Source organism: Spermophilus citellus (genome assembly GCF_964194105.1).
Source record: "Spermophilus citellus genome assembly, chromosome: 3".
NCBI classification, from domain to species: Eukaryota; Metazoa; Chordata; class Mammalia; order Rodentia; family Sciuridae; genus Spermophilus; species Spermophilus citellus.
Window position 1 is genome coordinate 20,628,442 of NC_138184.1, and position 19,617 is coordinate 20,648,058.

The window sequence follows — 19,617 nt, forward strand, 5'->3', positions numbered from 1 at the left end:
ATTTCACATTTTGTCATTCATTTCCTTTGCTCACCCTCTAGTGGACTTGCCAGTGTACAAAGAAAAAAAAAAAAAGATTAAGTGGAAACAGGAGAAGTAACAGGTTTTGAAAGACAGCACTCATCTGTTCAGACTACTATCTTTGAATATATTTAAATGTCTAGCATTAAATATTATAGATGGATCTTTGTTAAAAAGTAAAATTCAAAACCAATGTATAAATTAATTTTTTTTAAATGGAACTTACTTTTGTAGTGGGTTCTGGCCTTAAGCCATAAACAACTCCTTCCCAAAGAAGTAATCAATCTTCTAAGAAAGGAAAAATCAATAGGGATATTCTTTGAAATCATGAATTCTGCTACAGAGGATGACATGCCAAGACTGTTGCTTTCTATACAGGCATCTAGAAGTTTATTAAAAAGAAGGCTATACTGTGAGACCTCCATATTTTCTGAAATAAAAATAAATTGATACAATGAAATTTAACTATCTCAGTCTCTCAAACTTACTCCCTTCTTCCCCCACCATCCCCACAGACTCCCCTTGATCCTTTCTTACCCACTACAGAAGACACAGTCATTAAAATGCAATGTTATATATTCTCTTAAATAAAAACGCATTTGATGAAACAAAGCTTCATTTCCTTTGTAATGGAGAATATGAAAGGAAGCTGCACACAGGTTTCAGAGGTTGCATTAACATCTCTGTATTTGGTCCCCACAGGAGAATGTGTATCTGCGGTGTCTCGAAAGACTTCATTCCTCTGCATAAACTACAGCTCAGCCTTACACTTCCCATGACCAAAACTACATAATTAACTAAAAAATATTCACTCTTAAATTTAAAAAATCCTTTAGTATTTCTATTCCTTTAGTTATTCATAGAGGAAAGAGAAATTATTGTGGAGACTTCCCAACATTTTCCCCCTTCTATTCTGTTGGGTCTAAGAGCTAGATTTTGTCTTTATCACTTAACGAATTTTTTTTTTTTTTAAAGAGAGAGTGAGAGAGGAGAGAGAGAGAGAGAGAATTTTTTAATATTTATTTTTTAGTTCTCGGCGGACACAACATCGTTGTTTGTATGTGGTGCTGAGGATCGAACCCGGGCCGCACGCATGCCAGGCGAGCGCGCTACCGCTTGAGCCACATCCCCAGCCCGCACTTAACGAATTTTTAGTGGTCCAGGCTTTATCAGAAAATTAATCTCTTTTCCTTTAGCCTCTTCTTAAATATTCCTCCCACAGGAATTTTCCTAACACCAACTTTTTTTACATCCTTCTTAAACCTCAACCTCCAGTGACCCCTTATTCAGAGATGGAAACTCCTGTAGCTTGCCATTTAGGGTTTACTAAAAATCTGGCACAACTATCTGTAACTCCTTATGGTTACTTTGTTTTATTACTGACCCAACTGTATGTTAAAAGTCCATTAGTAGGGATACCAAGATAAAGCTTCTTGAAGGAGCTCACTATCCAGAAGGAGCAACAGATAGGAATGCTAATTGTAATACAGGATCTCTGAGGAATGCATGGGAAAATGAAGATTCAAAGAGAATGATAAAAGCACTGAGGAGAGTCCTTAAATTAATGTTTTCATCATCCTATAAACCCATCTCATGGCTCAAAAGTGATTTCTCATGAACTCCCTGTTCCTATCCATCTATGACTTGAGCTTTAACCTTTAAGAGAACTATTTAGGATTCCAACATGGCGGCGGGCGCGGAGAGATCAAGTCTCTGACCTCTTCAGCCGTGCAGGCATAGGGAGTCGTAAACAACCTAAATCTGTTTGCTCAAGGACCTGAACAGACACTTCTCAGAGGAGGACATACAATCAATCAACAAGTACATGAAAAAATGCTCACCATCTCTAGCAGTCAGAGAAATGCAAATCAAAACCACCCTAAGATACCATCTCACTCCAGTAAGATTGGCAGCCACTATGAAGTCAAACAACAAGTGCTGGCGAGGATGTGGAGAAAAGGGTACACTTGTACATTGTTGGTGGGACTGCAAATTGGTGCGGCCAATTTGGAAAGCAATTTGGAGATTCCTGGGAAAGATGGGAATGGAACCACCATTTGACCCTGCTATTGCCCTTCTCGGACTATTTCCTGAAGACCTTAAAAGAGCATGCTACAGGGATACTGCCACATCGATGTTCATAGCAGCACAATTCACAATAGCTAGACTGTGGAACCAACCCAGATGCCCTTCAATAGATGAATGGATAAAAAAAATGTGGCATCTATACACAATGGAGTACTATGCAGCAATAAAAAATGACAAAATCATAGAATTTGCAGGGAAATGGATGGCACTAGAGCAGATTATGCTTAGTGAAGCTAGCCAATCCCTAAAAAACAAATACCAAATGTCTTCTTTGATATAATGAGAGCAACTATGAACAGAGCAGGGAGGAAGAGTAGGAAGAAAAGAGTAACATTAAACAGAGACATGAGATGGGAGGGAAAGGGAAAGAAAAGGGAAATTGCATGGAAATGAAGGGAGACCCTCATTGCTATACAAAATTACATATAAGATGGGAGGGGAGGGGGGGATAGTAGGGGATAGGAAAGGTAGCAGAATACAACAATTACTAATAGGGCATTATGTAAAATTGTGGATGTGTAACCGACGTGATTCTGCAATCTGCATTTGGGGTAAAATTGGGGGTTCATAACCCACTTCAATCTAATGTATGAAATATGATATGTCAAGAGCTTTGTAATGTTGTGAACAACCAATAAAAAAAAATAAGAGAACTATTTAGACAGGTGCAGTGGTATATGCCTATAATCCCTGGTATCTGGGAGGCTGAGGAAGGAGGATCGTCTGAGGCCATGGGGGCAACTTAGTAAGACCCTGTTTCAAAATAAATAAAAAGGGATGGGATATAGCTCAGTGGTAGAGCATCTCTAGGTTCAAGCCCTAAAATGGCAGGCGGGAAAAAAGACAAATAGTACTACCATTGCCAGCACTGGTATTCCTTCTTCAAACTTGCCATCTGCTTCATTTCCTCCATTCATTTCAAATTTATCTATGTTCCAAGGTGATGTAAACTAAACTTTATATTTATAAAGTCAAAAGAGAAAAGTATTCTTCATTATTCCACTGCCATGAATTTTTTAAGATACAAGGCTTGCTGGGAGTACTTAAGCAAACTGTTTACAGATGACAAGAGGCAGGGAAAAGGGAGTGATGAAAATGTTTGTGTTAGGAACTGCTGACAACCCAAAGATAAGCATCTCTAATTTTCTGAGACCATCAGGAAAGCGTATTCAGTTTGCAGAGAATACATTTTACAGAAAACAACTTCATTAAAAAAATATGCTGGAATATAAAAATTCAACCAAAACAGGTGTAGAATTGTTTCTTATTAACAGTTAAACACCAGATGGGCAAAAGAAATTAAGGCAGACTTTGCAAAAACATACCTTGAGAATTTTGAAAACCTGGTAGATTCTGCAAAACTTCAAATGTCTGTCTGTAAAGGCTCTTGGCTAAGATTTCATGTGCAATTGTACAAAGCAAATTATGTCGATTAAGCACATCCAGTCTATCACAAGGCCAAAGAGGTGTGTTGATTACCCATTCCGATTCTTCCAAAAGAAAAAAAAAAAAAAAAAGAATATTTTACACCATGGAAATTACCCTTAGTTTAATCACAAGTAATGTTTTAAAATATCTTTTGGAGAAAGTAGCAAAACCTAAGACATGAATACTGAGAAAAGATAAATATAGCTCAAATTTTAGAAACAAGTTATAAGTGAGGTCATCAGCCTAATAGTATGCAAACTAAGTCACTTTGTTATGCTTATTTTAAAATTAATACTTCATCTAAGTGTATTAGGCAGTGATAAATTCTAAGTTAATGTTTATTTTATAATGTTAAATTTATAATGAATATTTGGTTTAACAACATTTGTGTGGCCAAGTTTAACAATTTTACAATAAAGAATACTTAATTCAATTAGTTTTTGATCCTTTTGGGGAATAGCTCATCTCCCCCGATTTATTTTTTTTTAAAACAATTTCTACTGTGAAATATTTGATATGAAAGAATATCTAACATGATATAAAAGCTTAATGAGCTCATGTATCCATCACACAGCTTACAAAATGAAAAAAATTACCTTATGTTACAGTTCCTTAATTTCTGCTCTAATTCTTAGATTGATAAAAACAATTTGCTATAATTTATCTAATTCACTCAGTTTTACACACAAAGACTCAATGATGAGGCAACAGGGCATAACATGTAAGTAACATTTTTCTGTCCCCCCTCCCCACTCATTGCCTTCCCAGAACAGTGACTACAAAAGGTGAATGAAGAAATATTTGATATCTATCTGCACGCGCACGCACGCACGCATGCACGCACACACACACACCACACACAAGCTTTCAAACAGGAGCCTGTTTTAAACATACTATAGCCCCTTTGACTACTGATTTACTTAACAGGCTGATACTGTGACAGATAATATTCTAAATACTTTATGAATATTAATTCAGATATCTCCATTTACTCCAAAATATGCTAGAAACTAAATAAACTTAATAGAAAAATTAAGATGAACTTGGTATCTTCAAAGACTGTATAAATCACCTGTAAATATAATTCCCTTTAAAAGTAAAACTGCTAAATAAAACAGAATTTATTTTGATCAAGTTCAATTGGTTTTTGTTAGTCATATATCAGGTAGATATATCCCACTTATAAAAAGTAGTCTATGTATGTAAAAAATTGCAATGTTGGGGCTGGAGTTGTGGCTCAGTGGTAGAGTGCTCGCCTAGCATGTGTGAGGCCCTGGGTTCGATCCTCAGCACCACATATAAATAAAGGTATGGTGTGCATCGGCAACTAAAAAATATTAAAAAAAATTGCAGTGTTTTTCTTTAGTACTTATTCTTTATCAAGATATAATAATGGTTACATTGTTTGAAAATATACCTTACTAGGTTCATTTTAAAACCTTAGCAAATTCTATAGCTATATTAAAAATTCTAAATAAGGTAGTTATTTCATATATTGAATCTACCAACCAACTGGTAATTCGGAAGTAATTAGGAAATTAATAGCTTTTGATTTAACTAATCCACCTAGTTTATCACTCTACCACTGTAGATATATTTATGAGAACTCCTAATAAAAAGTTCACTAATACGCTTAATATTTTTATAGCAATAATAGTTTTTATTGAATTCATCTTCATGTTTTTTCTCTATTCTACAGTTGGGAAATTCGCAATCTTGTGTGATTCCCAACACCACACACACATGCAAATCAGAGTGAAAGGCGTTCATTTTTTTTTTTTTATAATAGTCACTCTTTATCCTCTTACCTTCCAATATATACATATTCAGTCATTACTTGTACATTTGAATACTGGCACTGGGAATATAAAAAGACTATTAAGATGATTTCTGCCCTAAATGAATTTTCAGGCTAGTCAGTGTGATCAAATAACCATCTTTTACCATGGTAAATACTGTGATGAGGGAATATCTAAGATATCTGTTCTCACCTTAATGTGTACACTTATTATAGTCCTAATCAAATTTCCTATAGAACTATATTAAAACCTGATCCAGCAATTCTGAAATTAATTAAGAAGAATAAACCTTGAGGATAATAAAGAATAGTTTAAAAGAGGAGGGTGGTCTTGCCTAAAAAGATAGACGTTACATATTCTAATTGCATATCATACTAGGGGGATCCAAGATGGCAGGTTAGAGGGAAGCTGCATTCTGTTGCACTCCATGACCTGGGATTTAAGTAGTGGGAATACTGTTTCTCTGTGAGTTACTAGAGGACCCCCCAATAGCTGCTCCCACGCAGGACCCCTGGCTGCCCACCCGCAAAGGAATCCCAACTACTGTTCCCATGTGGACCCCCATCAAGCAATGTGGGGCTCCCCCAATCGCCTCCATCTTGGGATACTGCAACTACTGCCATAGTCCCCTACATGCAGTGGCCTGCACCTGGGGACACTGGACAGAGTCTGGGGACAGCTGCCAGCCACAACACTGCATACCACAGAGTTGCATTTCTGAACATGCTGCCCAGTGCCACCAACTGGCCCAACCCGACCTGACACCCTTCCCCCCAAATCTCTGAAAGCATCTGCCTCCATCTTGGGACACCCTTGTCGCCATCTTTAGTTGGGGCAACTCCCAGCTTGGGATACTGGCTAGGGCCTAGAAGGAACAGCAAGGTATCTGTTGCCCCCAACTCCCCTCCCACCCACCCCTCCCAGGCAGCCACTAACCCAGCACAGTGCTTGTGGCTACACAGCCTTGCTCACAAAGCTTTGTCTTGAACCACCCAATACAAAACAGCTCTCCCAGGCAGGTGCACAGCCCATAGAGCGCAGCCCACAAGACCTACAGAGCGAGGTTCCTGATTGGGAAATAGAAAGGGCAGGGGTGAGTGAGATAGAGTTTGGAGACTAATAAATTAGAGACCAGGAATTGTGAGGTTTATAGGCAATATAAGGAGATAAGACTAGGTGCCCACATCACACAAGCAGGCCCCAAAGGAGATCCTTGGGGTGCAGTCTCTCACAGGGGACCGGCAAGTGCTATACTCCAGCTCCAGGCACTCTGCCCCCAAGACCAACTCTTCCACCCATCCTGAGGGTGGAGATACATAACAGCAAACAACAGACAACCCCACTTGGATAAGGAAAACAGGAAAGATACGCAACTCCAACAGAAACAATCTTTGTATTTTCCTTTGAGATTCCCCCCCCCCCTTCCTCTTCTCTCGCCCTCACATCCCCAACATTTGTGAAACCAACTACTTTTTCTACTGAGGACTAGAATGTCTGAATAGTATATTACAGTTGTGTTGTATATTCTTTTACCTCCTATTTTTTATTTTTCTTAATATTTCTGTTTGTTTTTTTGTACTCTATTATGGTCTTCCCAGTTTTCTCCCCCAAATCACTTTCTCTTTCTCCTGCTACTAACCAACATCTTTTTTTTTTTTTAAAAAGAGAGAGTGAGAGAGGAGAGAGAGTGAGAGAGAGAGAGAGAGAGAATTTTTAATATTTATTTTTTAGTTCTCGGCGGACACAACATCTTTGTTGGTATGTGGTGCTGAGGATCGAACCCGGGCCGCACGCATGCCAGGTGAGCGCGCTACCGCTTGAGCCACATCCCCAGCCCCCTAACCAACATCTTTAGATTACTCTTTCAAGCTTCCTAAGATCTAATAACTCTATATCCTCACCTCCTACTCCATTAACACCTCATCCCTCACCTTACCCCAGGTTCTCTTTGTCCACCATCAGAAACTGTAGACCCTTTTGAAAACCTACTGTTTATATTGTAGATAATAATTGACTTACCATTTCTGTGTATTGTGACAAAACTGTAAACATCTTAATAGCAGCTATGTGGTTTAAGGCTGTATATTATTTGTATTGGGATCTACTAATATTGTTCTCCCCCAGAGATACTGGAATCCTGAAGGGACACTATAAGCCTATAGGGTAAAAACTAATACCTTGGATCTGTAGTGCTAGAAGGCAAGACACATGAACAACATGAAAAAACAAGGGAAGAAAGTGCCCCAAAGACACTACATTATTAGAATACATTGGCCAGCACAGCAGAAGAATTGACAGAGAAGTAGTTCAGGATGTAAATAATTAAAATGTTCTGTGAGTTAAAGGATGATATAAGAGAGCAAATACAGGAAACAAAAGATCATTTTGATGAAGGGTTACATAAGCAAATACAGGAAGCAAAAGATAACTTCAATAAGGAGATTGAGGTTCTGAAAAGAAAACAGAAATCCTCAAAATGAAAGAAATAATAAACCAAATTAAAAGCTCAATAGAAAGCATTACCAACAGATTAGACCACTGGAAGACAGGACTTCAGACAATGAATACAAAATATATAATACTGAAAAGAATGTAGCTTACACAGTCAAACTGGTAAGAGGCCATGAGAAGAACATTCAAGAAATATGGGATCTATGTAATGTTTTGAACAACCAACAATAAAATAAAAAAATAAATAAAAAAAAGTAAAAAAAAAGAAAAAAAAAAGAAATATGGGATAACATAAAAAGACCAAATTTAAGAGTTATTGGGATAGGAAGGCACAGAATTCCAAACCAAAGAAATGAACAATCTATTCAATATTAGCAGAAAAATTTCCAAACATGAAGAATGAATTAGGAAACCAAATACAAGAGGCTTACAGGATACCAGGTGTACAAAATCACAACAGATCCACACCAAGGCACATTATAATGAAATTGCCTAGTATTTAAAATAATGAGAGAATTTTAAAAGCCACAAGAGAAAGGAATCAGGTTACATATGAGGAAACCAATTAAGATCTCTGCAGATTTCTCAACCCAGACCCTGAAAGCTAGAAAATCCTGGAATTAACATATACCAAGCTCTGAAAGAAAATGAATGCCAACCCAGAATCTTATTTCCAGCAAAATTAAGCTTTAGATTTGATGACAAAATAAAATCCTTCCATGATAAGAATTTACAACTAGAAAGCCTGCACTACAGAACACCCTTGGCAAAATATTCCATGAGGAGGAAATGAAAACAACAATGAAAATCATCAAAGGAGGTATTACACTAAAGGAAAAACCAGTCAAGGAGAAACCAAATCAAGTTAAATACCAAAATAAACAAAAATGACTAGGAATACAAATCATGTCTCAATAATGGCCTAAACTCAATCAAAAGACATAACTGGAAGTTTAAAAAAAAAAAAAAAAGGACCTAACAATATGCTGCCTTCAATAGACTCATCTCATTCAGGAAAAGACATCCACAGACTCAAGGTGAAAAGTTGGGAAAAATCATACCACTCATGTGGTCTGCAGAAACAAGCAGAGGTTTCCATCTTCATATCAAATAAAGTAGACTTCAAGCCAAAGTTAATCAAAAAGGATAAAGGACATTTCATACTGCTCAAGGGAAACATACATCAACAAGACATAACAATATATGCCCCCAAACAATGGAGCATCTACATTCAAACAAACTCCTCTCAATTTCAAGAGTCAAATAGACCACAACACAATAATTCTGGGTGACTTTAACATACCTCTTTAACCACTGAATAGATCTTCCAAACAAAAGCTAAATAAACTATAGAACAATAATACAATCAACAACTTAGACTTAACAGACATATAGAATATTTCATCCATCAATGAGTGAATACACTTTCTTTTCAGCAGCACATGGATCCTTCTCTAAAATAGACTATTATGCCACAAAGCATCTCTTAGCAAATACAAAAAAGCAGAGATATTACCCTGCATTCTATCAGATCATAATGGAATGAAATTAGAAATCAATGATAAAGTAAAAAATAGAAACTACTCCAATACCTGGAGACTAAATAATATGCTATTGAATGAACAAATGGATCACAGAAGACATTAAAGAGGAGATTAAAAAATTCTTAGAGGTAAATGAGAACACTGATTCAACATATCGAAATCTCTGGGATACTATGAAGGTAGTGCTAAGAGAGGAAAATTTAGTGCATGGGAGCTCATTCCTTAAAAAGAATAAAGTCAACAAATAAATGATCTAACATTACATCTCAAAGCCCTAGAAAAAGAACAAATCAACACCAAAAGCAGTAGATGATGTAAATAATTAAAGTCAGCTGAAATCAATGAAATTGAAACAAAAGAAACAACTGAAACAACTTACAAAACAAAAAGTTGGTTCTTTGAAAAAATAAAAATGGTAAACCCTTAGTCATGCTAACAAAGAGAAGGAGAGAGAAATTTCAAATTACTAACATCCGTGATGAAAAAGAAAAAATCACAACAGACACTACAGAAATACATAAGATAATAAGAAATTATTTTGAAAAATTTTACACCAATAAAACAGAAAATATCGAAGGCACTACAAATTTCTAGTATCATATGATTTGCCAAAACAGAATCAGGATGATATATATACATACACACACATATACATACATACACACAAGTTAAACAGATCATTTTTAAGCAATGAAATAGAATATGCCATCAGAAGCCTACCAATTAAGAAAAGCCCAGGACCAGATGGATACTTCTATAAGACCTTCAAATAAGAACTATTACCAATACTCCTCAAATTATTTCATGAAATAGAAGAAGAGGGAACACTTCTAGATTCATTCTACGAGGCCAATATCACCCCAATTCCAAAACCAGACAAAGACACAAAGAAAACTTGAGACCAATCTCTGTAATGAACATAGATGCAAAATTTCTCAATAAAATTCTGGCAAATTGAATACAAAAACATATCAAAAAGATGGTGCACCACAATCAAGTGGGGTTCATCCCAGGGATGCAAAGTTGGTTCAACATATGGAAATCAATAAACGTAATTCATCACATTAATAGGCTTATAAATAAGAATCATATGATCATCTCAATATATTGGAGAAAGGATAGCCTTTTCAAGAATGGTGCTGGGAAAACTGGAAATCCATATGCAGCAAAATGAAATTAAGCCCCTATCTCTCACCATGCACAAAACTCAACTCAAAGTGGATCAAGGACCTAGGAATTAGACCAGAGACCCTGTGCTTAATAGAAGAAAAAGTAGGCCCAAATCTTCATTATGTCAGATTAGGCCCCGACTTCCCTATCAAGACTCCTATAGTGCAAGAAATAAAATCAAGAATCAATAAGTGGGATAAATTCAAACTGAAAAGCTTCTTCTAAGCAAAAAAAAAAATCAGTGAGGTGAAGAGAACTGCTCCTACAGAATGGGAGCAAATTTTTACCACACGCACATCTGATAGAGCACTAGTCTCTAGGATATATAAAGAGCTCAAAAAACTTAACACCCCCAGACCCCAAATAACCCAATCAATAAATGGGCTAAGAAACTGAACAGACTTCTCAGAAGATGATATACTATCAACCAACAAATATACGAAAAAATGTTCAACATCTCTAGCAATTAGAGAAATGCAAATCAAAACTAAGATTTCATCTCACTCCAGTCAGAATGGCACCTATTAAGGATACAAACAACAATAGGTGTTGGCGAAGATATGGGGAAAAGGCACCCTCATACATTGCTGGTGGGACTGCAAATTGGTGCAGCCAATATGGAAAGCATTATGGAGATTCCTTGGAAAACTGGGAATGGAACCACCATTTGACCCAGCTATCTCACTCTTTAGTTTATACCCAAAGGACTTAAAAACAGCATACTACAGGGATGCAGCCACATCAATGTTTACAGCAGCACAATTCACAATAGCTAAATCATGGAACCAACCTAGATGCCCTTCAGAAGATGAATGGATAAAGAAACTGTTCTGTATACACAGTGGAATATTACTGAGCATTATGAGAATAAAATCATGGCATTTGCAGGGTAAATGGATGAAGTTGGAGAATATTATGCTAAGTAAAGGAAGCCAATCCCCCTCAAACCAAAGGCTGAATGTTTTCTCTGATGTGGACGCAGATCCATAATGGGGGTGTGGGGGGGAAGCATAGGAAGAATGGAAGAACTTTAGATAGGGCAAAGGGGAGGGGAAGAGAGGGGAAATGGGGGAGGAAAGATGGTGGAATAAGATGGACATTATTATCCTAAGTACATGTATAAAAACATGAATGGTATGACTACTTTGTGAACAATCAGAGACATGAAAAACTGTGCTCTATATTTGTACTATGAATTGAAATGCATTCTGGCTTGTATAACAAGTTAGAATAAATAGATAAATAAAAGTTTAAAATTTCAAAAAGTCAAAAAATAATAAATAAATAAGTGTACAGTGCTAGTACCGAAATGGAGATCCCTGGGAGAAAAGTACAGAAACAGACCCAAGCAGATCCAAAATTTTAATATGATAAAAGTGGCACTTCAAAGAAGTGAGTAAAAGGGGCTGGGGATGTGGCTCAAGCGGTAGCGCGCTCGCCTGGCATGCGTGCGGCCCGGGTTCGATCCTCAGCACCACATACCAACAAAGATGTTGTGTCCGCCGAGAACTAAAAAATAAATATTAAAAATTCTCTCTCTCTCTCTCTCCCCCTCTCTCTTTAAAAAAAAAAAAAAAAAAAAAGAAGTGAGTAAAAGATGAACTGGGACAACACTGTAGGGAAATAAACAAAATTAGGTTCCTACCTCACATCAAAATTTAAAACCAACAGAGAATCCCCAAATTTTGAAGAACATATGGGTGACTGAATTCTCAGACAAATAAGAACTCCCAAAGCATTATACAGAACAAAATTTTAAATTAAAATTTAAAAGATAATTTGTTAAGTATAAAAAAATGTAAACTGGGTAAAAAAAGAAAATAAATATGCAAAAAGCAAATGTTTTCATGGAGGGAAATAAAAAGCTGAGAAAAGCATAAATACCAAACAGATCAAGGTCTAATATCTTTAATATGTAATCTACTGCAATATAAAAGGGCATTACTATGCAGCATGATATTTCCTAAGTATGACATACATATTATCCATGTTATCAGAACTAATATTATGTGTATTATAATTTATAAAGCTGCTGGTACAGTGGTGCATGCCTGGAATCCTAGTGACTTGGGAGGCTGAGGCAGGAGGATTCCAAGTTGAATGCTAATCTCAGCAACTCGGCGAGACCTTGTCTCCAATAAAATATAAGAAAAGGTCTGGGGATGTGTCTCAGCATCCCTGGGTTCAATCTCCAGTATAAAAATAAATAAATAAATAAAAAAGAAAGAAAGAAAGAAAGGACTGGGGATGTGGTAATTCAGTGTGAAGTGCATCTGGGTTCAATCCTCAGTACCAATAAACAAATCAACCAACCAGAAAAGTACAAAGAAGGTAGTAGGTCTAATAAGTAAATACAGGAGAAATAAAAGAGACTGTTGTATTAAAACAGACTGAAGTTGGCTTAGCCTAACAAGATTTGTGCTAAGAGATCCATTCAGAGATTGAAAATGAGGACAACACATTTTTCTTAATAAATATTAGAAATGTTTATATGCTTATATTAGTACTGGAGTCATAGTCACTAGTCTAAGTATTTGAGCAAACCTTTATGTTAAATTCTGTAGTAAAAAATAGTTAACACTTCTAAAAAACAACAAAAAAAGCAAAAACACATACATATGCACTTTCAAAACCTCCAGCTATTTCCTCCTTAGAAAGGTACAAAGATACTTAAGAAAAGTCCATGCACCCACCTCAACTAATGTTTACTAAATATTTATTCTGTGTCAAGTTCTGCCACAGGTGGAAGACTCACAAATTTAAATAACTTAAAAAAAAAAATGAAAGTGGTAACATTTATAACAGTGGTTAATTAATGGGGGAGGGGGGGTGCAATAATCTGAAAAGGTATGGGACACACATGAGGTAAGCAAAAATGTCATCATAAGAAGAGTGATGTAGGGCAGTGAACTGGAATTCCTACTCCAAACTTACTTGCTGTGTGATATTAATCTGAACCTGTGTCCTCATCTTGGGATACCACTATCTTAAGGAGGTAGTGTTGATTAAATGACAGTGACAGCACAATGCTAGATACACAGTGAATATTCATATTATCAAATCAATGAAGAAAAATACAGATATCAGAAAACAGACCAAGTTCATGAACAGACCACTGACAGAAAAAGAACAAATGGGAAAATTTCTCTCTAATGGTCAATTAAATGCCTAAATTAAAAGTGAAGCTGTGAATATCATATTTATCCTGCCAAAGTAGCAAAGGAGTATGGAATACTCACTGCTGGCAATGGTGTTGCATAACTCACATTTTCGCACACTGTTAAGATGACTACAGTTACTATAATATTTATTTAAAATGTAGAGGACTTTTGTATTTACCCACAGATATAAGACCAGGAATGTATGTATAGCCATCTTTTAAATATTGAATAGCCAAATTAGGGGTCTGCATAATTTGGAACACTGCAGTCTTCCTGAAACCAAAACAATTCTGCAAATCTGAATAGCAAGAAGGGCAAATTTGACATTTACTGAAGAGCCTTATGATGCCCTTATCCTTTACTACAGTGATTCCATCAGAATTTATCTTAAGGAAAAAAAAAAGATTTAGCAGTGATGTTTAGCAGGGATCATCATCTATAATAGAAATATGGAAATATATTAGATACACCCATCCATCTATAAGATGGAAAACCAAAGAAGCCCTTTTTATAAAGACTGCCTGGAAAAAAAAATGTAGGCTATGAAAGTCTGTAAAGTAACACTAACGTGGATAATAATTATTTCTGAGTGACTAAGGGATTTTAATCATCAGTTTTGCTTCCACTCTAATTTCATATTACATATGAAATATGAAAATCATATTACATATAGTAACATATTCCTTATAAAGGCAATAAAATTAAAATTCAAAAGGCAGTTTCTCAATAAGTGTCTTAACTTTTTACAAAATTTGAATTACAAAGAATTAAGATACTTATTTTTCAAACTCTGGACCATGATTATAAGATTGTTTTAAGACTTTATTTTATGCTGGTATTGGGAGAAGACATGGTAGGAATCTGTTGCTCCTTTGCCAGGATAAAAAGTACTAGTGCTGAGAAAAAGTTTAAAATGGTAAAATGAAGTTAAAACAATAGAATCTGTCTCACCATCAAATCTACCATCCACCAAACCAACAATGTGTAAAATATTCTCCATTTCTCAACCTTGATTAATGTATGTATTTACACCTTTTAAGAATCTTAGCAGGTAACAAAGATAGATTTTTTTAAAAAGGAAAAAGGAATCTTAGCAGGTAACAAAGATAGATTTTTTTAAAAAAAACAAAGATAGATTTTTAAAAAACATGTGAAAAGATAATGTGCCTCTCATCTCTTGTCCTGAAAGCACTCAATTCCTCATCCTGGAGGCAACCATAATTACCATTTTTTGGTGCATCCTTCTAAAAATATTTTAAGAGTATATATGCAAATATGTTTAGGCATCCATTTTAGTATCATTTTTTACAATAATGGTAGCATGTACTTTTCTACGTATTTATTTTTTCACTTGGCAATAGATCTTTGAGATCATTCCAAATGACTACCTATGGATCTGCCTCATTCTATTCTAGCATATGGCTATAATACAGTTTAATTAACTGGCACTCCATTAATGGACATTTAAGCTATCTGGAATCTTTTGTTATTTTTGTGTAACGGAAGATTCCAGACTTACAATGCATACCCTTTTATACTGGCATAAATGTGTTTGCAGGACAAATTCCTAGAAATAGAGTCAATAAGTGAAAAGAGGGGCTGGGGATGTGTCTCAAGCGGTAGCGTGCTTGCCTGGCATGCGAGCGGCCCGGGGTTTGATCCTCAGTACCACATACAAACAAAGATGTTGTGTCTGCTGAAAACTTAAAAAAAAATATTTAAAAAATTCTCTCTTAAAAAAATAAGTGAAAGGAAATATGCATTTTTAACTTTTGGCAGGTATGTTGCTAAAAAGCCCCTCAAGATAATGTCTCTGAATATCCATTTCTTCAAACTCTCATGAAAAATGTACCATTAAACTTTGACAGCATGACAGGTTCAAAATAGTGTTTTGTAATTTTAATGTATATTTATTTAATGAGAGATTAACTTCACTTATTACAAGTAAGATTGATTCATTTGTATTTTCTTTCTATAGAAAGACCAGTTCACTACAGGACCCTTTTAAGCAGGGTGCAGTGGCATACACCTGCAATTCTAGAGGCTTGGGAGGCTGACACAGGAGGATCACAAGTTCAAAGCCAGCCTTAGCAACTTAGCATGACCCTCTCTCTGGGAAAAAAAAAAAAAAAAGAGGGGGGGATGTTGCTCAGCTTACCAAGCTTAGGTTCATTCCATGGTACTAAACAAACCAACCAAAAAACCCTTTTAAGAATTTAAAAAAAAAAAAAAATCTAAGGACAACCGACCATACTTCCATAGTGCCTTCTTTTGAGAAAATAAAATTTTACTAATAGAAATTACTTTCCAGGGAAACTGCCATCGTGAAAGAGAATACTATGTTGATAATTGATAAAACCTAAAAGATAATCAAAGTTGAAACATCAAAATTTACAAATATCTCCAGAGACCACTCCACATTGCTACCATAAATTCTCTCATTTTCTAATTTAAGAAAGAATAGTTTTGCCAGAAATGTTTAGGAAGAAGTTTCCTATAACAAGATTTTACCCAAGCCCATTTTATCAACTATTTACCCTTCTCATTTCTTGCCACATCTCTTAAAAAAAAAAAAAAAAAAAAAAAAAAAAAAAAAAAAAAAAGGGAAACTGTGTGCAGACTTGCATTTCACTAATTCTGTTTCTATATCTCAGTTATTCCCACTTAGGAAACCTTTCTGGCTGTTAAGTTGGAGAAAACCTTTTCCAATGAGCTTCTGATCATGTAGTCTTATTTACAACCTCTACATACTATAATTTCTCAGTACTGAACAAATATAAAGGATCATGTGTACGTGTGTACTAGCATACTAGGCATGGGTGCTAGCATATGTTTTTGATAGCATATATTAGTAATCCATTTGCTTTATTCATATCCATTCTATCTTCCTATCTAAACAGACTCTTATATTGTCTTTATTTTTACCCTACTTTATCAAATCTGCCTGATGGTCCAATTAGCCAGAGCCATTACTGCCTACCATGTAGGGACACTATTGTGCTCTGTGAATTTTTATTTATCTTACAAAGTAACTTTAGTTGCTTCTGCTGGCTTAATTTAATTGTAATTTCTGCTAAATGGACTGCCTTATAGGGAAAATAAGCATCTTCGTTTATAGTCACCTTTGCTTATACTTGTGAAGACAGAGTTTACATTGACTGCAGTCATCATTTCACATAGCAGCTGAAGCCTGGACTCTGAAGCTGGACTGTCTGGGTTTGAATTTCTGTCTGTTCCTTCCTTGTTATGTCATTTTGGGTCAGCTGCTTAATATCTCTGCTAACATTTTAAATGTATAGAATACAAACTGTAATAGTTCTAAACTCTATGAAGATTAACTGAGATAATCCACATAAACATTTAGTATGGTGCTTAGGCCACAGCCAGTACTAGCTTGTAAATCAGCTAAGGCTCATAAAATTTCCTCTTGACAACCAAGTCCACTTTCTCCTTTCAGTGTGTACCACAACCACTCTTTTTCTATACACATGTTCACTAGTATCTGGACTAAACTATCACCCAAAGTTCAGTATCAACTTAAAGCAACGACAGATAAGAATTTAACAAATTTAACAATTATTTTATGTTTGTGGCATATGAGAACTTACCCCTTAATACCCAAATGGCACCATCTAGGCTTCCACTTTTTAGAAAAATTTCTGCTGCAATATTCACAATCTGACATCTTGGTGCTAACTTCTCAGGCCCTGTAAGTCCTTTTAAACTTGTAAAATGTATTTTTAATTCATATAATTTATCTAAGACCTTCCTTCCCTAGAGTGAAAATAAAGAACACTAATTGAGTATCAATTATAGTATTAGAGAGATACAAAGTCAATGGTAATCATGCAGAAGGCAATTATCCATTTTGATTTATCATCCTAGACTGATGGTTGCCAAACTGCTCCAAGACTAATTCTGGAAGCCCCTTCCTGCTGAGCCCTAAAGATGGAAAGGGAAGTGGAATAAGCAGGCCTTTGTCATATTACCTACCCTCTTACTACCACTGGGCACCCCCTTTATCAGTGGTTTTCCTTTCTACTGTTTTATATATGCTTCCTCTCAAAATCTCATTTGAAAGGATTTCATGCTTTCCTTGGAAAACTACTGATTATATGGTTTTACTTCTGTTTTGTTGACCAGTCTGACAGGGAGAGAGAATATAAAGGAAGATATTTTGTTATCAAATTTAGATAAAGAGTGATAGTGGGGGGAAAAGGATAAAACTGTTAGCAGAAAAAAGTCCTCAATTCAATAAAAAAATTCACATATTCTACAATAAAACTGTCTTCATTTTGGATATTAGGAAGTGAACATACATTATTATTTTATACCAGCAGCTAGAAAACTTTCTTGTAAACAGCTACAAAGTAAATATATTAGGCTTTGCAGAACACATTTGGTCTGTTGTACATTCTTTTTGATGGTCCTTTTTAACTTTTAAAAATGAGAAAAACATTTTTAGCTTGGGGGCTCCACGAAAGCAGGCTGCAGGTACAATTTTGCAACACTTGTTTTTATATTTAGATGCTTACTAACTAATGCTTACTAACTTATTCAATTTGACTGAATAAGTTAATACTTTTTTTCAGGATAAATTTAGCTTAATTTCAACATTTTTCCTGTGATGCTGGGAACTGAAAAAGGACCTTGAGCATACTAACATTAAGCATACTAACTGTATACTCTGACACTAAGTGATATCTCCAGGCCATTTATTGCTTTGTTAAAAAAGGAATAGGCTTCATTAAAATAAATAGGCTTCATACTAAATAAGGTGATAATTTTTCTAAATAAGGTAAACATTTTTAATTAACAAAAATTCACTGACATCTTGATGTCTTAAGAAATAATAACCCAAGAAATAAAAATATACTCTTGAATTTTCCGCAAAAAAAGTTTTCAGAAAGTGTCTTCTTTAGTAGTTCTTCTGGTCTAAGTGAAAACTATGACAGTTTGAGAAAGCAGGGACAGGGTACATCCTGCCCACCCTAGGCCTGCCACATACGTGTTCAATCTCCTGGAGATCTTCTGTACCACCATTTTGAGTTAATTTTTTTCTAAATTCATGAATTTTTTTGTGTATACAAGTGATAATATACTTAAATATTATTGAACAAATATTCAATTATAAAATGACCTCTTTTAAAAAAGTAACAGGTAACAAAAGGTAAGTTAATTAATTCAATAGTTACCACACTTTCAATAACTCTACTTTATCAACTCCATTCCTTAGCACTTTCTATTTTGAATTTTCTTGCCCACTACTTGGACTTTATTGAGTCTATAACTCTGCTCACCACCTCAGGGAAATCTAAAGAAGAGAAATACAATATGGTCTTGATCACTAGTCCATTTACTTGGTAAGCTAAGCCTTGAAAAGTTACGACACCAAGATACAGGGTATACAGTGTTCTAGAGCATTTTAAGAGGTGTTTTTTAAAGGAATTTTGTTAATTTTAAAGGAATTTTTGTTAACAAAGGTACCTTGAACTCTTCCAGAATTATAATGCTACTGACACTGAGTTGGCCAAAAAAATTATAAACAGAAAATTGCTTCATATAAATGATTTAGCACAGCCTCTTAAGTCTTACCTATAATGAAATTCTATGTAGTATTCAGTCTCATGTCATCCCCTTTTCACATTTACTTAGTGTTATCATTTAACAATTAACTTATTAGTGTGGGTTCCATTCTGTTGCCTGTAATGACTATTAGCAAATTCTTAATTTCAAGGTTAACCTTTATTCTATTCATATTTTTTAAACTATCCCTATTCAGAATGAAAACAAACATTTAATGAAGTACCTTGGACCACTGCAACAGCTTGTGATAGAAGTACATAGCACTGATTCCAATTCTTCCCAGCAAAGTTTTATCTACTTCACTATTTTGTGGATCTTTGCTAACTGAAACACAAGGTAGGAATATGGAAGAAAATGAAACAATTATTT

At 35.3% G+C, this 19,617-nt stretch overlaps 1 protein-coding gene across 1 annotated transcript in view; it reads right to left on the reverse strand.

Annotated features, from left to right (window-relative positions):
- The window catches only part of TOPAZ1 (testis and ovary specific TOPAZ 1), a gene marked incomplete at both ends in the record, with an annotated part of 69,662 nt that overhangs the window by 6,266 nt on the left and 43,779 nt on the right, over positions 1 to 19,617 (reverse strand). Inside the window, 4 exons of the mRNA XM_081283223.1 lie at positions 248 to 451; positions 3,435 to 3,599; positions 17,271 to 17,436; positions 19,472 to 19,572. Coding sequence (XP_081139349.1) covers positions 248 to 451; positions 3,435 to 3,599; positions 17,271 to 17,436; positions 19,472 to 19,572 — 636 coding nt within the window. The remainder of the gene's footprint in view (positions 1 to 247; positions 452 to 3,434; positions 3,600 to 17,270; positions 17,437 to 19,471; positions 19,573 to 19,617) is intronic.